This window comes from Coregonus lavaretus, assembly GCF_964263955.1.
Source record: "Coregonus lavaretus genome assembly, chromosome: 6".
NCBI lineage: Eukaryota > Metazoa > Chordata > Actinopteri > Salmoniformes > Salmonidae > Coregonus > Coregonus lavaretus.
Window position 1 is genome coordinate 53622682 of NC_139993.1, and position 15264 is coordinate 53637945.

General features: G+C 43.2%; 1 protein-coding gene across 2 annotated transcripts in view; it reads left to right on the forward strand.

Annotated features, from left to right (window-relative positions):
- Positions 1–15264, forward strand: part of exoc2 (exocyst complex component 2) — a 118757-nt gene that overhangs the window by 72158 nt on the left and 31335 nt on the right. For both annotated transcript variants that reach the window (XM_084164422.1, XM_084164423.1), the window contains exons 19-23: positions 2236–2295; positions 7968–8029; positions 8133–8199; positions 9342–9458; positions 10143–10284. In XM_084164422.1, the coding sequence (XP_084020548.1) occupies positions 2236–2295; positions 7968–8029; positions 8133–8199; positions 9342–9458; positions 10143–10284 (448 nt within the window). The remainder of the gene's footprint in view (positions 1–2235; positions 2296–7967; positions 8030–8132; positions 8200–9341; positions 9459–10142; positions 10285–15264) is intronic.

Sequence of the window (15264 nt, forward strand, 5' to 3'; positions counted from 1 at the left end):
TCTTGGTGTTCTCTGGCAAATGCCAAACGTCCTGCACGGTGTTGGGCTGTAAGCACAACCCCCACCTGTGGACGTCGGGCCCTCATACCACCCTCATGGAGTCTGTTTCTGACCGTTTGAGCAGACACATGCACATTTGTGGCCTGCTGAAGGTCATTTTGCAGGGCTCTGGCAGTGCTCCTCCTGCTCCTCCTTGCACAAAGGCGGAGGTAGCAGTCCTGCTGCTGGGTTGTTGCCCTCCTACGGCCTCCTCCACGTCTCCTGATGTACTGGCCTGTCTCGTGGTAGCGCCTCCGTGCTCTGGACACTACGCTGACAGACACAGCAAACCTTCTTGCCACAGCTTGCATTGATGTGCCATCCTGGATGAGCTGCACTACCTGAGCCACTTGTGTGGGTTGTAGACTCCGTCTCATGCTACCACTAGAGTGAAAGCACCGCCAGCATTCAAAAGTGACCAAAACATCAGCCAGGAAGGATAGGAACTGAGAAGTGGTCTGTGGTCACCACCTGCAAAACCAGTCCTTTATTGGGGGTGTCTTGCTAATTGCCTATAATTTCCACCTGTTGTCTATTCCATTTGCACAACAGCATGTGAAATATATTGTCAATCAGTGTTGCTTCCTAAGTGGACAGTTTGATTTCACAGAAGTGTGATTGACTTGGAGTTACATTGTGTTGTTTAAGTGTTCCCTTTATTTTTTTGAGCAGTGTATAAATGCAACATGCAACAATTTCAAAGATTTTACTGAGTTAAAGTTCATATAAGGAAATCAGTCAATTTAAATAAATTAATTAGCCCCTAATCTATGGATTTCACGTGACTGGGAATACAGATATGCATCTGTTGGTCACAGATACCTTAATAAAAATGGTAGGGGTGTGGATCAGAAAACCAGTCAGTATCTGCTGTGACCACCATTTGCCTCATCCAGCACGACACGTCTCCTTCGCATAGAGTTGATCAGGTTGTTGATTGTGGCCTGTGGAATGTGGGAACTGGAACACGCTGTCGTGCACATCGATCCAGAGCATCCCAAACATGCTCAATGTCTGGTGAGTATGCAGGCCATGGAAGAACTGGGACATTTCAACTTCCAGGAATTGTGTAGAGATCCTTACAACATGGGGCTGTGCATTAACATGCTGAAACATGAGGTGATGGCGGTGGATGAATGGCACAACAATGGGCCTCAGGATCTCATCACGGTATCTCTGTGCATTCAAATTGCCATTGATAAAATGCAATTGTGTTCGTTGTCCATAGCTTATACCTGCCCATACCATAACCCTACCGTCACCATGGGGCACTCTGTTCACAACGTTGACATCAGCAAACCGTTCTCCCACACGACACTATACATGCTGTCGGCCATCTGCCCGGTACAGTTGAAACCGGGATTCATCCGTGAAGAGCACAATTCTCCAGTGTGCCAGTGGCAATCAAAGGTGAACATCTGCCCACTGAAGTCAGTTACGACGCCAAACTGCAGTCTGGTCAAGACCCTGGTGAGGACGACGATCATGCAGATGAGCTTCCCTGAGATGGTTTCTGACCGTTTGTGCAGAGATTATTCGGTTGTGCAAACCCACAGTTTCATCAGCTGTCCGGGTGGCTGGTCTCAGACGATCCCACGGTGAAGAAGCCGGATGTGGAGGTACTGGGCTGATGTGGTTACACGTGGTCTGCGGTTGTGAGGCTGGTTGGACGTACTGCCAAATTCTCTAAAACGACGTTGGAGGCAGTTTATGGTAGAGAAATTATCATTAAATTATCTGGCAACAGCTCTGGTGGACATTCCTGCAGTCAACATGCCAATTGCACGCTGCCTCAGAACTTGAGACATCTGTGGCATTGTGTTGTGTGACAGAACTGCACATTTTAGTGTCTTTTTATTGTCCACAGCACAAGGTGCACCTGTGTAATGATCGAGCTGTTTAATCAGCTTCTTAATATGCCACACCTGTCAGGTGGATGGATTATCTTGTCAAAGGAGAAATGCTCACTAACAGGGATGTAAATACATTTGTGCACAAAATTTGAGAGAAATAAGCTTTTTGTGCGTCTGGAACATTTCTGGGATCTTTTATTTCAGCCCATGAAACATGGGACCAACACTTGACATGTTGTGTTTATATTTTTGTTCAGTATATATGGTGGTGTATTGGACCACATTACTGTGTGATAGTTGGTTTTATACGGTGTCCTGTCTCACCCTCCTCTCCTGTCTTCAGATCCTCCAGTTGGATCAGGCCCAAGACCAGGTCTCAGAGCTCTGTGTGGACATCATGAGGGTACTGTACAGTCACTACAGACTAGGTTTACATTATATTTCACCACAATAATACAGAGTAGAGATTAAGATTACGGTATAGTTCAATATAGGATTCCCTTCAGTTTACTGGTAGTTAGCATGAAGGTATGGTACTACTGTCAGTAGAGAATATGTTTACAGTGAAGGGACTCCTACAGATCACAGGTAGTTTATAGGCTACAATGCTCAAATTCAGTAGACATTTAGGGACGGTTTTCAGGACACAGATTAAGACTAGTGCTGGACTGAAAAAGCACCTTCAATGGAGAATCACCACTAAGAATGCTTTTTAGTACTGGATTAGGCTTCATCTGTGTCTGGGAAACCGGCCCTTAGATTATTGTAGCCTTTTACCTTTGTATCAAAAGTAAATGTAGTTGCTAAAATATACTTAAGTATCAAAAGTAAAAGTACGAATAATTGAAAATTCCTTATATTAAGCACCATTTTCTAGATTTTTTATTTTTTTTTACAGATAGCCAGGGTCACACTCCAACACTCATCATTTGAAAACAAAGCATTTGTGTTTAGTGAGTCTGCCAGATCAGAGGCAGTAGGGATGACCAGGGATGTTCTCTTGAAAAGTGTGCGAATTTGACCATTTTCTGTCCTGCTAAGCATTCAAAATGTAACGAGTACTTTTGGGTGTCAGGGAAAATGTATGGAGTAAAAAGTACATCATTTTCTTTAGGAATGTAGTGAAGTAAAAGTAAAAAAGTTGTCAAAAATATAAATAGTAAAGTAAAGTACAAATACCCCAAAATACTACTTAAGTAGTACTTTAAAGTATTTTTACTTAAGTACTCTATACCACTGGGATTACATATTTCGCCATAGGAATAGTTTACTGTAGGCCTACAGCGCACAAATTCAGTTGAAATGTATTCCTTATTGTAGACATGTACTTTCTGAGCAGGTTTGAGAGCACGTTAAAAAGCTCTAAGGAGATCAATAAGGTACTGTATGGTACAGAGTAGGTAAGCGACTAGGATTACACTCAGATTACACCATAGGAATCCCTACAGATTATAGGTCAGGGGTAGGCAACTACATTCAGCCATGTGCTGATTTTTGTTGGAGTGGATGGTCGGCGTGCCAGAATATAATTCTAATAATTTGTACACTGAAAATGGACCACAACTAAGCCCAAAAAGAGATTGTATTAAAAAATATATATAATATGTCATACCTTGATTAAATTGAGACATGATAACATTACTATTTATTTATTTATTTGTGGGAATACTTGGGAACAGATTTTTTAAATAATTAAAATGTTTAGCTGAATTCCTGGTGATTTTAGTATTTTTTGTAAAAATAAAAAAAACACTTGCGGGATGGTTTTGGCCAGTGGGCCGCCTGTTACCGACCACTGTTATATGTAGTTTACTATAGGTTTACAGTGCAGTCCATTTGTATTTGTACTCTTCCTGGGGTCCAAACATATTAAAGCACTTACATTACAAATAAAACAAAAGATAAAACAGTACATCATATAACATTATTACACCACTACATATTTACAATACAAAATGTTTAATACCACCATACAACAATATCACAATGTGTGCGTATGCATGTGTCGGTACCTTTGTGTGTCTCTTCACAGTCCCCTTTGTTCCATAAGGTGTATTTTTACCTGTTTTTTAAAAATCTGATTCTACTGCTTAATTCAGCTACCTGATGTGGAATAGAGTTCCATGTAGTCATGGCTCTATGTAATACTGTGCGCCTCCCATAGTCTGTTCTGGACTTGGGGACTGTGAAGAGACCTCTGGTGGAGTTTCTTGTGGGGTATGCATGCATTCAGCTTGTCAACACCTCTTACAAAAACAAGTAGTGATGAAGTCAATCTCTCTTCCACTTTGAGCCATTAGAGATTGACATGCATGTCATTAATGTTAGCTCTCCGTGTACTTTTAAGGGCCAGTCGTGCAGCCCTGTTCTGAGCAAACTGCAATTTGGTAACACCTGACCACATTACTGAACAGTAGTCTAGGTGCGACAAAACTAGGGCCTGCAGGACCTACCTTGTTGATGGTGTTGTTAAGAAGGCAGAGCAGCTCTTTATTGCCTGGTCCGTGAGTTTTGGTGGGCGGCCCTCTCTTGGCAGGTTTGTTGTGGTGCCATATTCTTTCCATTTTTTAATAATGGATTTAATGGTGCTCCGTGGGATGTTCAAAATGTTGGATCTTTTTTTTATAACCCAACCCTGATCTGTACTTCTCCACAACTTTGTCCCTGACCCGTTTGGAGAGCTCCTTGGTCTTCATGGTGCCGCTTGCTTGGTGATGCCCCTTGCTTAGTGGTGTTGCAGACTCTGGGGCCTTTCAGAATGGGTGTATATATACTGAGATCATGTGACAGATCATGTGACACTTAGATTGCACACAGGTATACAGTGGGGAAAAAAGTATTTAGTCAACCACCAATTGTGCAAGTTCTCCCACTTAAAAAGATGAGAGAGGCCTGTAATTTTCGTCATAGGTACACGTCAACTATGACAGACAAATTGAGATTTTTTTTCTCCAGAAAATCACATTGTAGGATTTTTAATGAATTTATTTGCAAATTATGGTGGAAAATAAGTATTTGGTCACCTACAAACAAGCAAGATTTCTGGCTCTCACAGACCTGTAACTTCTTCTTTAAGAGGCTCCTCTGTCCTCCACTCGTTACCTGTATTAATGGCACCTGTTTGAACTTGTTATCAGTATAAAAGACACCTGTCCACAACCTCAAACAGTCACACTCCAAACTCCACTATGGCCAAGACCAAAGAGCTGTCAAAGGACACCAGAAACACAATTGTAGACCTGCACCAGGCTGGGAAGACTGAATCTGCAATAGGTAAGCAGCTTGGTTTGAAGAAATCAACTGTGGGAGCAATTATTAGGAAATGGAAGACATACAAGGCCACTGATAATCTCCCTCGATCTGGGGCTCCACGCAAGATCTCACCCCGTGGGGTCAAAATGATCACAAGAACGGTGAGCAAAAATCCCAGAACCACACGGGGGGACCTAGTGAATGACCTGCAGAGAGCTGGGACCAAAGTAACAAAGCCTACCATCAGTAACACACTACGCCGCCAGGGACTCAAATCCTGCAGTGCAAAACGTGTCCCCCTGCTTAAGCCAGTACATGTCCAGGCCCGTCTGAAGTTTGCTAGAGTGCATTTGGATGATCCAGAAGAGGATTGGGAGAATGTCATATGGTCAGATGAAATCAAAATATAACTTTTTGGTAAAAACTAAACTCGTCGTGTTTGGAGGACAAAGAATGCTGAGTTGCATCCAAAGAACACCATACCTACAGTGAAGCATGGGGGTGGAAACATCATGCTTTGGGGCTGTTTTTCTGCAAAGGGACCAGGACGACTGATCCGTGTAAAGGAAAGAATGAATGGGGCCATGTATCGTGAGATTTTGAGTGAAAACCTCCTTCCATCAGCAAGGGCATTGAAGATGAAACGTGGCTGGGTCTTTCAGCATGACAATGATCCCAAACACACCACCCGGGCAACGAAGGAGTGGCTTCGTAAGAAGTACCATTGTGGTCCTCTGTAGCTCAATTGGTAGAGCATGGCGCTTGTAACGCCAGGGTAGTGGGTTTGATCCCCGGGACCACCCATACGTAAAAATGTATGCACACATGACTGTAAGTCGCTTTGGATAAAAGCGTCTGCTAAATGGCATATTATTATTATTATTATATATTATTATATTATTATATTATTATATATTATTATATTATAAGCATTTCAAGGTCCTGGAGTGGCCTAGCCAGTCTCCAGATCTCAACCCCATAGAACATCTTTGGAGGGAGTTGAAAGTCCGTGTTGCCCAGCGACAGCCCCAAAACATCACTGCTCTAGAGGAGATCTGCATGGAGGAATGGGCCAAAATACCAGCAACAGTGTGTGAAAACCTTGTGAAGACTTACAGAAAACGTTTGACCTGTGTCATTGCCAACAAAGGGTATATAACAAAGTATTGAGGAACTTTTGTTATTGACCAAATACTTATTTTCCACCATAATTTGCAAATAAATTCATTAAAAATCCTACAATGTGATTTTCTGGATTTTTTTTTCTCATTTTGTCTGTCATAGTTGACGTGTACCTATGATGAAAATTACAGGCCTCTCTCATCTTTTTAAGTGGGAGAACTTGCACAATTGGTGGCTGACTAAATACTTTTTTTCCCCACTGTACTTTATTTAACTAATTATGTGACTTATGAAGGTAATTGGTTGCGCCAGATCTTATTTAGGGGCTTCATAGGAAAGGGGGTGAATACATATGCATGCACCACTTTTCCGTTATTTATTTTGTATAATTTTTTTAAACAAGTAATTTTTTTAATTTCACTTCACCAATTTGGACTATTTTGTGTATGTCCTTTAGATGAAATCCAAATAAAAATCCATTTAAATTGCAGGTTGTAATGCAATAAAATAGGAAAAACGCCAAGGGGGTGAATACTTTTGCAAGGCACTGTATTTTGTGATCACTACATCCAATGTATTTGGATATTGCTTTAAAGCAGATTTCTGCAGCATTAGTAAAGATGTGATCAATACATGTTGATGATTTCATTCCTGTGCTGTTTGTAAATACCCTGGTAGGTTGACTGACAACCTGAACCAGGTTGCAGGCACTGGTTACAGTTTGACATTTTTTCTTGAGTGGGCAGCTTGATGAGAGCCAGTCAATATTTAAATCACCCAGAAAATATACTTTTCTGTTGATATCACATACATTATCAAGCATTTCACACATATTATCCAGATACTGACTGTTAGCACTTGGTCGTCTATAGCAGCTTTCCACAAGAATGGGCTTTAGGTGAGGCAGATTAACCTGTAGCCATATTACTTCAACAGTATTTAACATGAGATCGTCTCTAAGCTTTACAGGAATGTGGTTCTGAATATAGTCCGCAACACCGCCCCCGTTGGCATTTCTGTCTTTTCGGTAGATGTTATATCCATGTATTGCTACCACTTTATCATCAAAGGTATTATCTAAGTGAGTTTCAGAGATAGTCAGAATATGACTGTCATCTGTTCCAAGCAAGTTATTGACTTCATGGACCTTGTTACTCAGGCTGCATATGTTAATAAGGGCAATTTTGTAGCACTTTTCTGGGTTGCTTGATTGTTTTTCATGCTTTACTGGGAAGCTTATCAGAAGTAAACCTGCTCATGTTATTTATATTGGAGCTGATAGTGCAGGGTGAGCTGCACACAATGGTCTTCCTACTAGGGCACACTGCCTCAGTGCTAACAGTGTTACTCTGGTTCATAGGCTCATGATTACTGCATACAATAGCTTTAGGATACTTACATTGTGTCTGCCAGTGCCCCTAGGATAATGTACATTTGATGCAGCATTATGACAAGTCATTGTCACAATGGTAGGGATTAACTGAGCTGGTCTTGGGTCATTGATAAGTCATTGTTTCAACGCAGCCTTGAAATGTGTGGACAGAGTCCAGAGTCCGTTCACCCCATTCAGATCACATTTTTAATATAGTAGACTGTTACTGTTGTCTAGGTGTGTCTGAGTGACTGACCTGTCTCTGTGACACTGACCTGTCTCTGTGACACTGACCTGTCTCTGTGACTGACCTGTAACATCTCTTCCAGGTGTTCGTCAACTGCCTGGAGCAGCTGAGCGCTAAAACAAATGGAGACATCGACACTTCACAGTGAGTACAGGCAAGGACTTTACTTACAGTGTATTTTTGAGTGTGTGTCTGCCTTAGTGTGTTTTTAAACTCTATGTGTGTGTGTGTGTGTGTGTATTCTCAGTATATCCTTGGACCTGGCCTCTCCAGACCTGTTCAGTGGCATTCAGGAGGACTTCTGTGCAACACCGGTAAGAAGATCTGAATTTTCTCAGTCTGAGACTACATTCCTAAATCTAACTCAATCTACCTCAGTCTCACACTACAGGATTGCCAATGTCAATAAGCGTTCTCAATTAAGGTTATTTTTCTCTCTTACAATCTCACCCCCTGCACACACACACACACAAACAATTGTATCTCCTTCACTGGTAAACCAAACCAAACCACTAACCGTTATTTTTCATTTTAGTCATTTAGCAGACGCTCTTATCCAGAGCGACTTACAGTTAGTGAGTGCATACATTTTTCATACTGGCCCCCCGTGGGAATCGAACCCACAACCTTGGCGTTGCAAGCGCCATGCTCTACCAACTGAGCTACAGGAGGGCCTGTAGCTCAGTTGGTGTTGGTTGTTATGATGCTGTTTCCTAGTTGTGGACAGGAAGCAGACACAACCTAATTTCCTGTATATACGTCCAGATGAGAGTGAATGGGCCTGGGTGTGTAGTGAAGGGGAGAGGAGGGGGAGGAAGAGGAAGGGGAGTTTCTGGTAAAGGGAAATAGAGCAGGGTGCAGACGGGGTTTCCCCTGATCTGTGATCTCTAGCAGGGCTGAAACGGTGAGACAGCCAGGCAATATTCAGGGCAGATGCCCAGAGCTCAAGCCTACAGAACCACATTAAGACATTATCATATGGAGTACCAGATATCTCACTGAACTACAGTAAGGCCTCAGAGAGACGGTGGGCTGGTAGGCCATAGATTGACATGGTCTACAGAGACTGGAAGTGTTGAAAAATAATAGGAGGAGACTATAATTCTTATAATAAATGTTGTTGCCAAAGTTACCAAATTATTTGAGATTGTCTGTCAAGACCAGAACCTCTCCTCTCCTCTTTTAGGAGTGAACACTACCTGTTACACTAATCCTGTCAGTGAGGTAACTATTATAATTGACCTTGTATGATTGAGGAAAACCCAGTGTGTAGTATGCTGTAAAACAGGAAAAATTGAGTCAATTCCAGTAAAACAGGGATGCAGTCAATGATGAGATTAACTGACAGATGCTCAGAAACCATCACTCAACATGACAAATCCAACATCCTGAACTTTCGAACGTGTGTGTGTGTGTGTGTGCGCGCATGTGTGCGTGCGTCGCTTTCTCTCTAAAGGAGCAGCGTCTGCTGATCATCCTAAGTAACTGTCAGTACCTGGAGAAACACACCTTCTTTAACATGGCTGAACACTTTGAGAAACACGGCTTCACCGGGACTGACAAGATCACACAGGTTAGTAGAGAGGACACACACAAACACAGACACACAAACACAGACACTCACACACAGACACAAGCACAAGCCTTGGAAAGCTGCAACTTTGTTTTTTTCCATGTGTCAGAAACGGCAAACAGTTAACTGGCTCCTTAGATGTTTTGGTGTTTAGTTTTTGGTGTTCTTTGAAGAAGAAGATTTGTCACCAAAGAGTTGATGAGAAATGATGTTTTGGGGCAGAGCAATTACTCTCTCTTTCTCTTTAAACAGCTAAAGGTCAGATCTCTGAGTCAGTCTCTTTCTCTCTCACACAGACACTCATACAGACAGATATTGGTTGGCTGTTCCCGTAAAATCAGGTAAACGGGTTGTGTTTTTTAGAAACATGGCCTGTAAGCAGTTGGTTCAAAACCCCTCTGGGCAGTTTATTGGGGTTTTGTGCCCTTCTTTTTGCCAAGGGAACTATATTGTGATTATAAGACCATAAACAAGTTCCTGTAAAAGCACTTTGTGACAGCTGCTGATGTAAGAACGAATTTCTAAATACATTTCTTTGATTGATGTCTCTCTCCTCTGGTGAGTGTCTGTGTAGCTGTGTACAGGTGTGTTGATTAGGTTTGTCTCTACCTCTGTTTCCAGGTGAGTGTCTGTGTAGCTGTGTACAGGTGTGTTGATTAGGTTTGTCTCTACCTCTCTTTCCAGGTGAGTGTGCACGCAGTGAAGGAGCTGGATGAGAGTCTGTTTGATGCGTACATCGAGAGGAAGTCAGATCCCATCGTAGGATCCCTAGAACCAGGCATCTACGCTGGATACTTCGACTGGAGGGACTGCAGTACACCTACAGGTGTACACACACACACACACACACACACACACACACACAGACAGATCTAAGCTGTCTACTTCGATTGGATGAACTGCAGTACACCTGCAGGTACACACACATTTTATTTATATGATTTTTATAATTTTCTCTCTGCATTGTTGGGATGGGCCCGTAAGTAAGCATTTCACTGTTAGTCTACACCTGTTGTTTACCAAGCATGAGAAAAATACTATTTTATTTTATTTGATCTACGCTGTCTACTTCCATTGGCGGGACTGCACACCTTTATACACACCTTAATCACAGGACATGATGCACTAAGGCCAGGATTCAAACCAACTCAGATTAACCACCTGTACACTGCGATAGACTTTTAAATCGCAATTTCCCAGACGTTTGCAGAGATTGCATTCGCAATGTTGAGTTCCTGCGCCAAGCCACAGGTGTGACAGAGAGAGGGGGGTTTACCCATAATAACCCCTGACCTATCTAGCCTCTTGTGCTTACCTCCAAAAGCAATAAACCTTAACACTGTCAGGGGAACATGAGGGCAGGGGTTTTCAAACTGGGGTCTGTGGCCCCCTAGGGTTCCTCAGAGGTACTGCAGGGGGTCCACAAAATTATTTTCTGTGAAAAATTATTATTTTATGAATATCGCTAGCGTCAACAGAATACCATATGTTTCTGCGTCCAGTATGAAGGAAGTTAGAGGTAGTTTCACGAGCCAATGCTAAAGTTTCAAGTTTTATTAGTCATATGTACGTATACACATGGTATACACCGTCCAACGAAATGCTTACTTGCAGGTTCCTTCTCCACAATGCAACAACAATAATAAATAATAAAATATAAGAATATGAACAAAGTATATGGCTCAGTAGAATATAATAAACATTTTACCATTAGTATAATACAGGAAGGCACAATTTATAGTCCAATATTTACATGTTTTGGAAAAGCTGGGATGGGGGGCAAGTGTTTAAATTGTGCAGTATTTAGCAATCATAATAAGAGTCTGGTAGCAGCAGTTGTGATATATGTGTAGCATGAATGTACAGTACCAGTCAAAAGTTTGGACACACTTACTCATTCAAGGGTTTTTCTTTATTTTTACTATTTTCTACATTGTAGAATAATAGTGAAGACGTAAAAACTATGAAATAACACATATGGACTCCAGATGACTACCTCATGAAGCTGGTTGAGAGAATGCCCAGAGTGTGCAAAGCTTTCATCAAGGCAAAGGGTGGCTACTTTGAAGAATCTCAGATATAAAATATATTTTGATTTGTTTAACACTTTTTTGGTTACTACATGATTCCATATGTGTTATTTCATAGTTTTGATGTCTTCACTATTATTCTACAATGTAAAAATAAAGAAAAACCCTTGAATGAGTAGGTGTGTCCAAACTTTTGACTGTGTGTGTGTGTGTGTGTGTGTGTGTGTGTGTGTGTGTGTGTGAGTGTGTGAGTGAGTACTAAGCTGCGGAGAATCAGAGCAGATGGTCAGTCCAGTTCAAATGTACAGCAGTCTGATGGCTTGTAGATAGAAACTGTCTGAGCCTGTTAGTATCAGACCTCATGCTCCGATACCTGCCCAACAGTAAAGGAGTGAAAAGCTTGTGTATGGGGTCCTTGATGATGCTGTGGGACTTCATCAAGCACCGTTTCAAGTAGATGTCCTGGATGGGTGGGAGCACGGTCCCAGTGATGTACTGGGCCGTCTTCACCACACACTGGACGGCCTTGTAGTCGTGGACAGAGCAATTCCCGTACCATGCTGTGATGCAACCGGTCAGGACGCTCTCGATGGTGCAGAGATAGTATTTGGAGAGGACCCGGGTTGGCATGCCGAATTTCTTCAGCTGCCTTAGGAAGTAGAGACGCTGTTGCGCCCTCTTGACAGGAGTGGTGGTGTTGTTGGTCCAGGACAAATCCTCTGTGATGTGGACGCAGAGGAACAAAACTGCTGACTCTCTCTGCTGCAGTCCCCTTGATGTGGATCAGGGCATGTTCCCTCCTCTGCTTCCTGAAGTCAACAATCAACTCCTTTGTTTTGCTGATGTTGAGGGAGAGGTTGTTGTCCTGGCACCACAATACCAGTTTACTTACCTCCTCCCTGTGGTCTGCCCGTCAGGATGTCCAGGATCAAGTTGCAGAGGGTGGTGTCCAGACACAGGGCTCTGAGCTTGTTGTCGAGCTTGGAGGGAACAATAGTGTTGAATGCTGAACTGTAGTCAATGAACAGCATTCTTATATAGGTGTTCCTCTTGTCCAGATGTGTTACGGCTGTGTGAATAGCGATGGAAATGGTATCTTCCGTGGATCTGTTGGAGCGGTAGGCAAATTGGAGTGGGTCCAGTGTGCCTGGCATGCTGGCCTTGATGTGGGTCATGACCAGCCTCTTGAAGCACTTTATGACCGGGGTGAGGGCGATGGGGTGATAGTCATTTGGGTATGTCATCTTATTTTTCTTGGTCACTGGGACGATGGTGGTCTCCTTGAAGCAGGTGGGGACTACAGCCTGGGACAGGGACAGGTTGAAGATGTCCTCGGTTGTAGCACTCACTACCAAGTTCCAAACTGCCTCTGGAAGCAACATCAGCACAATAACTGTTAGTCGGGAGCTTCATGAAATGGGTTTTCATAGCCTAGCAGCCGCACACAAGCCTAAGATCACAATGCCAAGCGTCGGCTGGAGTGGTGTAGAGCTCGCTGCTAATGGACTCTGGAGCAGTGGAAACGCGTTCTCTGGAGTGATGAATCATGCTTCACCATCTGGCAGTCCAACGGAAGAATCTGGGTTTGGCGGATGCCAGGAGAACGCTACCTACCCGAATGCATAGTGCCAACTGTAAAGTGTATTGCAGGAGGAATAATGGTCTGGGGCTGTTTTTCATGGTTCCGGCTTAGTTCCACACAATGACATTCTAGACGATTCTGTGCTTCCAACTTTGTGGCAACAGTTTGGGGAAGGACCTTTCCCGTTTAAGCATGACAATGCCCCCATGCACAAAGCGAGGTCCATACAGAAATGGGTCGTCGAGACCGGTGTTGAAGAACTTGACTGGCCTGCACAGAGCCCTGACCTCAACCCCATCAAACACCTTTGGGATGAATTGGAACGCCGACTGCGAGCCAGGCCTAATCGCCCAACATCAGTGCCCGACCTCACTAATGCTCTTGTAGCTGAATGTCCCTGCAGCAATGTTCCAACATCTAGTGGAAGCCTTCCCAGAAGAGTGGAGGATGTTGTAGCAGCAAAGGCGGGAGCAACTCCATATTAATGTCCATGATTTTGTAATGAGATGTTCGACAAGCAGGTGTCCACATACCTTTGGTCATGCAGTGTATATGGTCCAGTACCTTTTTTTCCTTGTGGGGCAGGATACATGTTGGTGATATTTAGGAAAAATTTGTTTTAAATGTGCTTGGGTAAAATCACCTGCGACAATAAAGACTGCTTCCGTGTACGAGGATTTTTGCTGGCTAACAATCTTGTACAGTTTGCTGAGGGCCGCCTTGGTGTTTTCTTGTGGTGGGTATGGACACAGCTGTGATAATAACACATGTGAATTGCCTCGGCATATAGTGGGGTCGGCATTTTGGCATCAGCAACTCCAGGTCAGGTGAACAACAGCTGTGGCGCCGGAGAAGATGGCTGCCGTTTTTTACAGCCCTCTAACCAATTGTACTATTATGTGTGTTTTTTCGCGTTATTTGTAATTTATTCTGTACATAATGTTTCTGCCACCGTCTCTTATGACCAAAAAGAGCTTCTGGATATCAGGACAGTGATTACTCACCTCGTATTGGACGAAGATGTTTTCTTCAACGAGCCGGACGCGAAGGATATCCTACAGACACCCGACAAGGCCCAAATCCCCGTCATTCGCATGACAAAGAGACGGAGATATCGTGGACGTAGGTCGGGGTGCCTTGTAAGGATCCGACGGCGAGCGAGTAAACTGCCTCTTCCATCAATCCTATTAGCCAATGTTCAATCATTTGAGAACAAATTGGACAACCTAAGATTACGGTTATCCTACCAATGGGACATTAAAAACTGTAATATCTCTGTTTCACGGAGTCGTGGCTGAACAACGACATGGACAACATACAGCTGACGGGATATACGCTACATCGGCAGGATAGAACGGCTGACTCCGGTAAGACAAGGGGTGGCGGTCTGTGTATATTTGTAAACAACAGCCAGTATGAAAAATGTATGCACTCACTAATTGGAAGTCGCTCTGGATAAGAGCGTCTGCTAAATAACTAAAATGTCAAAACAGCTGGTGCACAAAATCTAATACTAAGGAAGTCTCTCAAGGTTTTGCTCGCCTGAGGTAGAGTATCTCATGATAAGCTGTAGACCACACTATTTACCAAGATACTTTTCATCTATATTTTCCGTAGCTGTCTATCTACCACCAGAAACTGATGCTGGCATTAAGATTGCACTCAATGAGCTGTATAAGACCATAAGTAAACAGGAAAATGCTCATCCAGAGGCAGTGCTCCTAGTGGCCGGGGACTTTAATGCAGGGAAACTTAAATCCGTTCTACCTAATTCTACCAGCATTTTAAATGTGCAACCAGAGGAAAAAAAACACTAGACCACCTTTACTCCACACACAGGGACGCATACAAAGCTCTCCCTCACCCTCCATTTGGCAAATCTGACCATAACTCCTGATTCCCTGCTAATAAGCAAAAAACTAAAGCAGGAAACACCAGTGACTCGGTTAATAAAAAAGTGGTCAGATGATGCAGATGCTAAGCTACAGGACTGTTTTGCTAGCACAGACTGTAATACGTTCTGGGATTCTTCAGATAGCATTGAGGAGTACACCACATCAGTCACTGGCTTCATCAATAAGTGTATCGATGACGTCGTCCCCACAGTGACCGTACGTACATACCCCAACCAGAAGCCATGGATTACAGGCAACATCTGCACTGAGCTAAAGGGTAGAGCTGCCGCTTTCAAGGA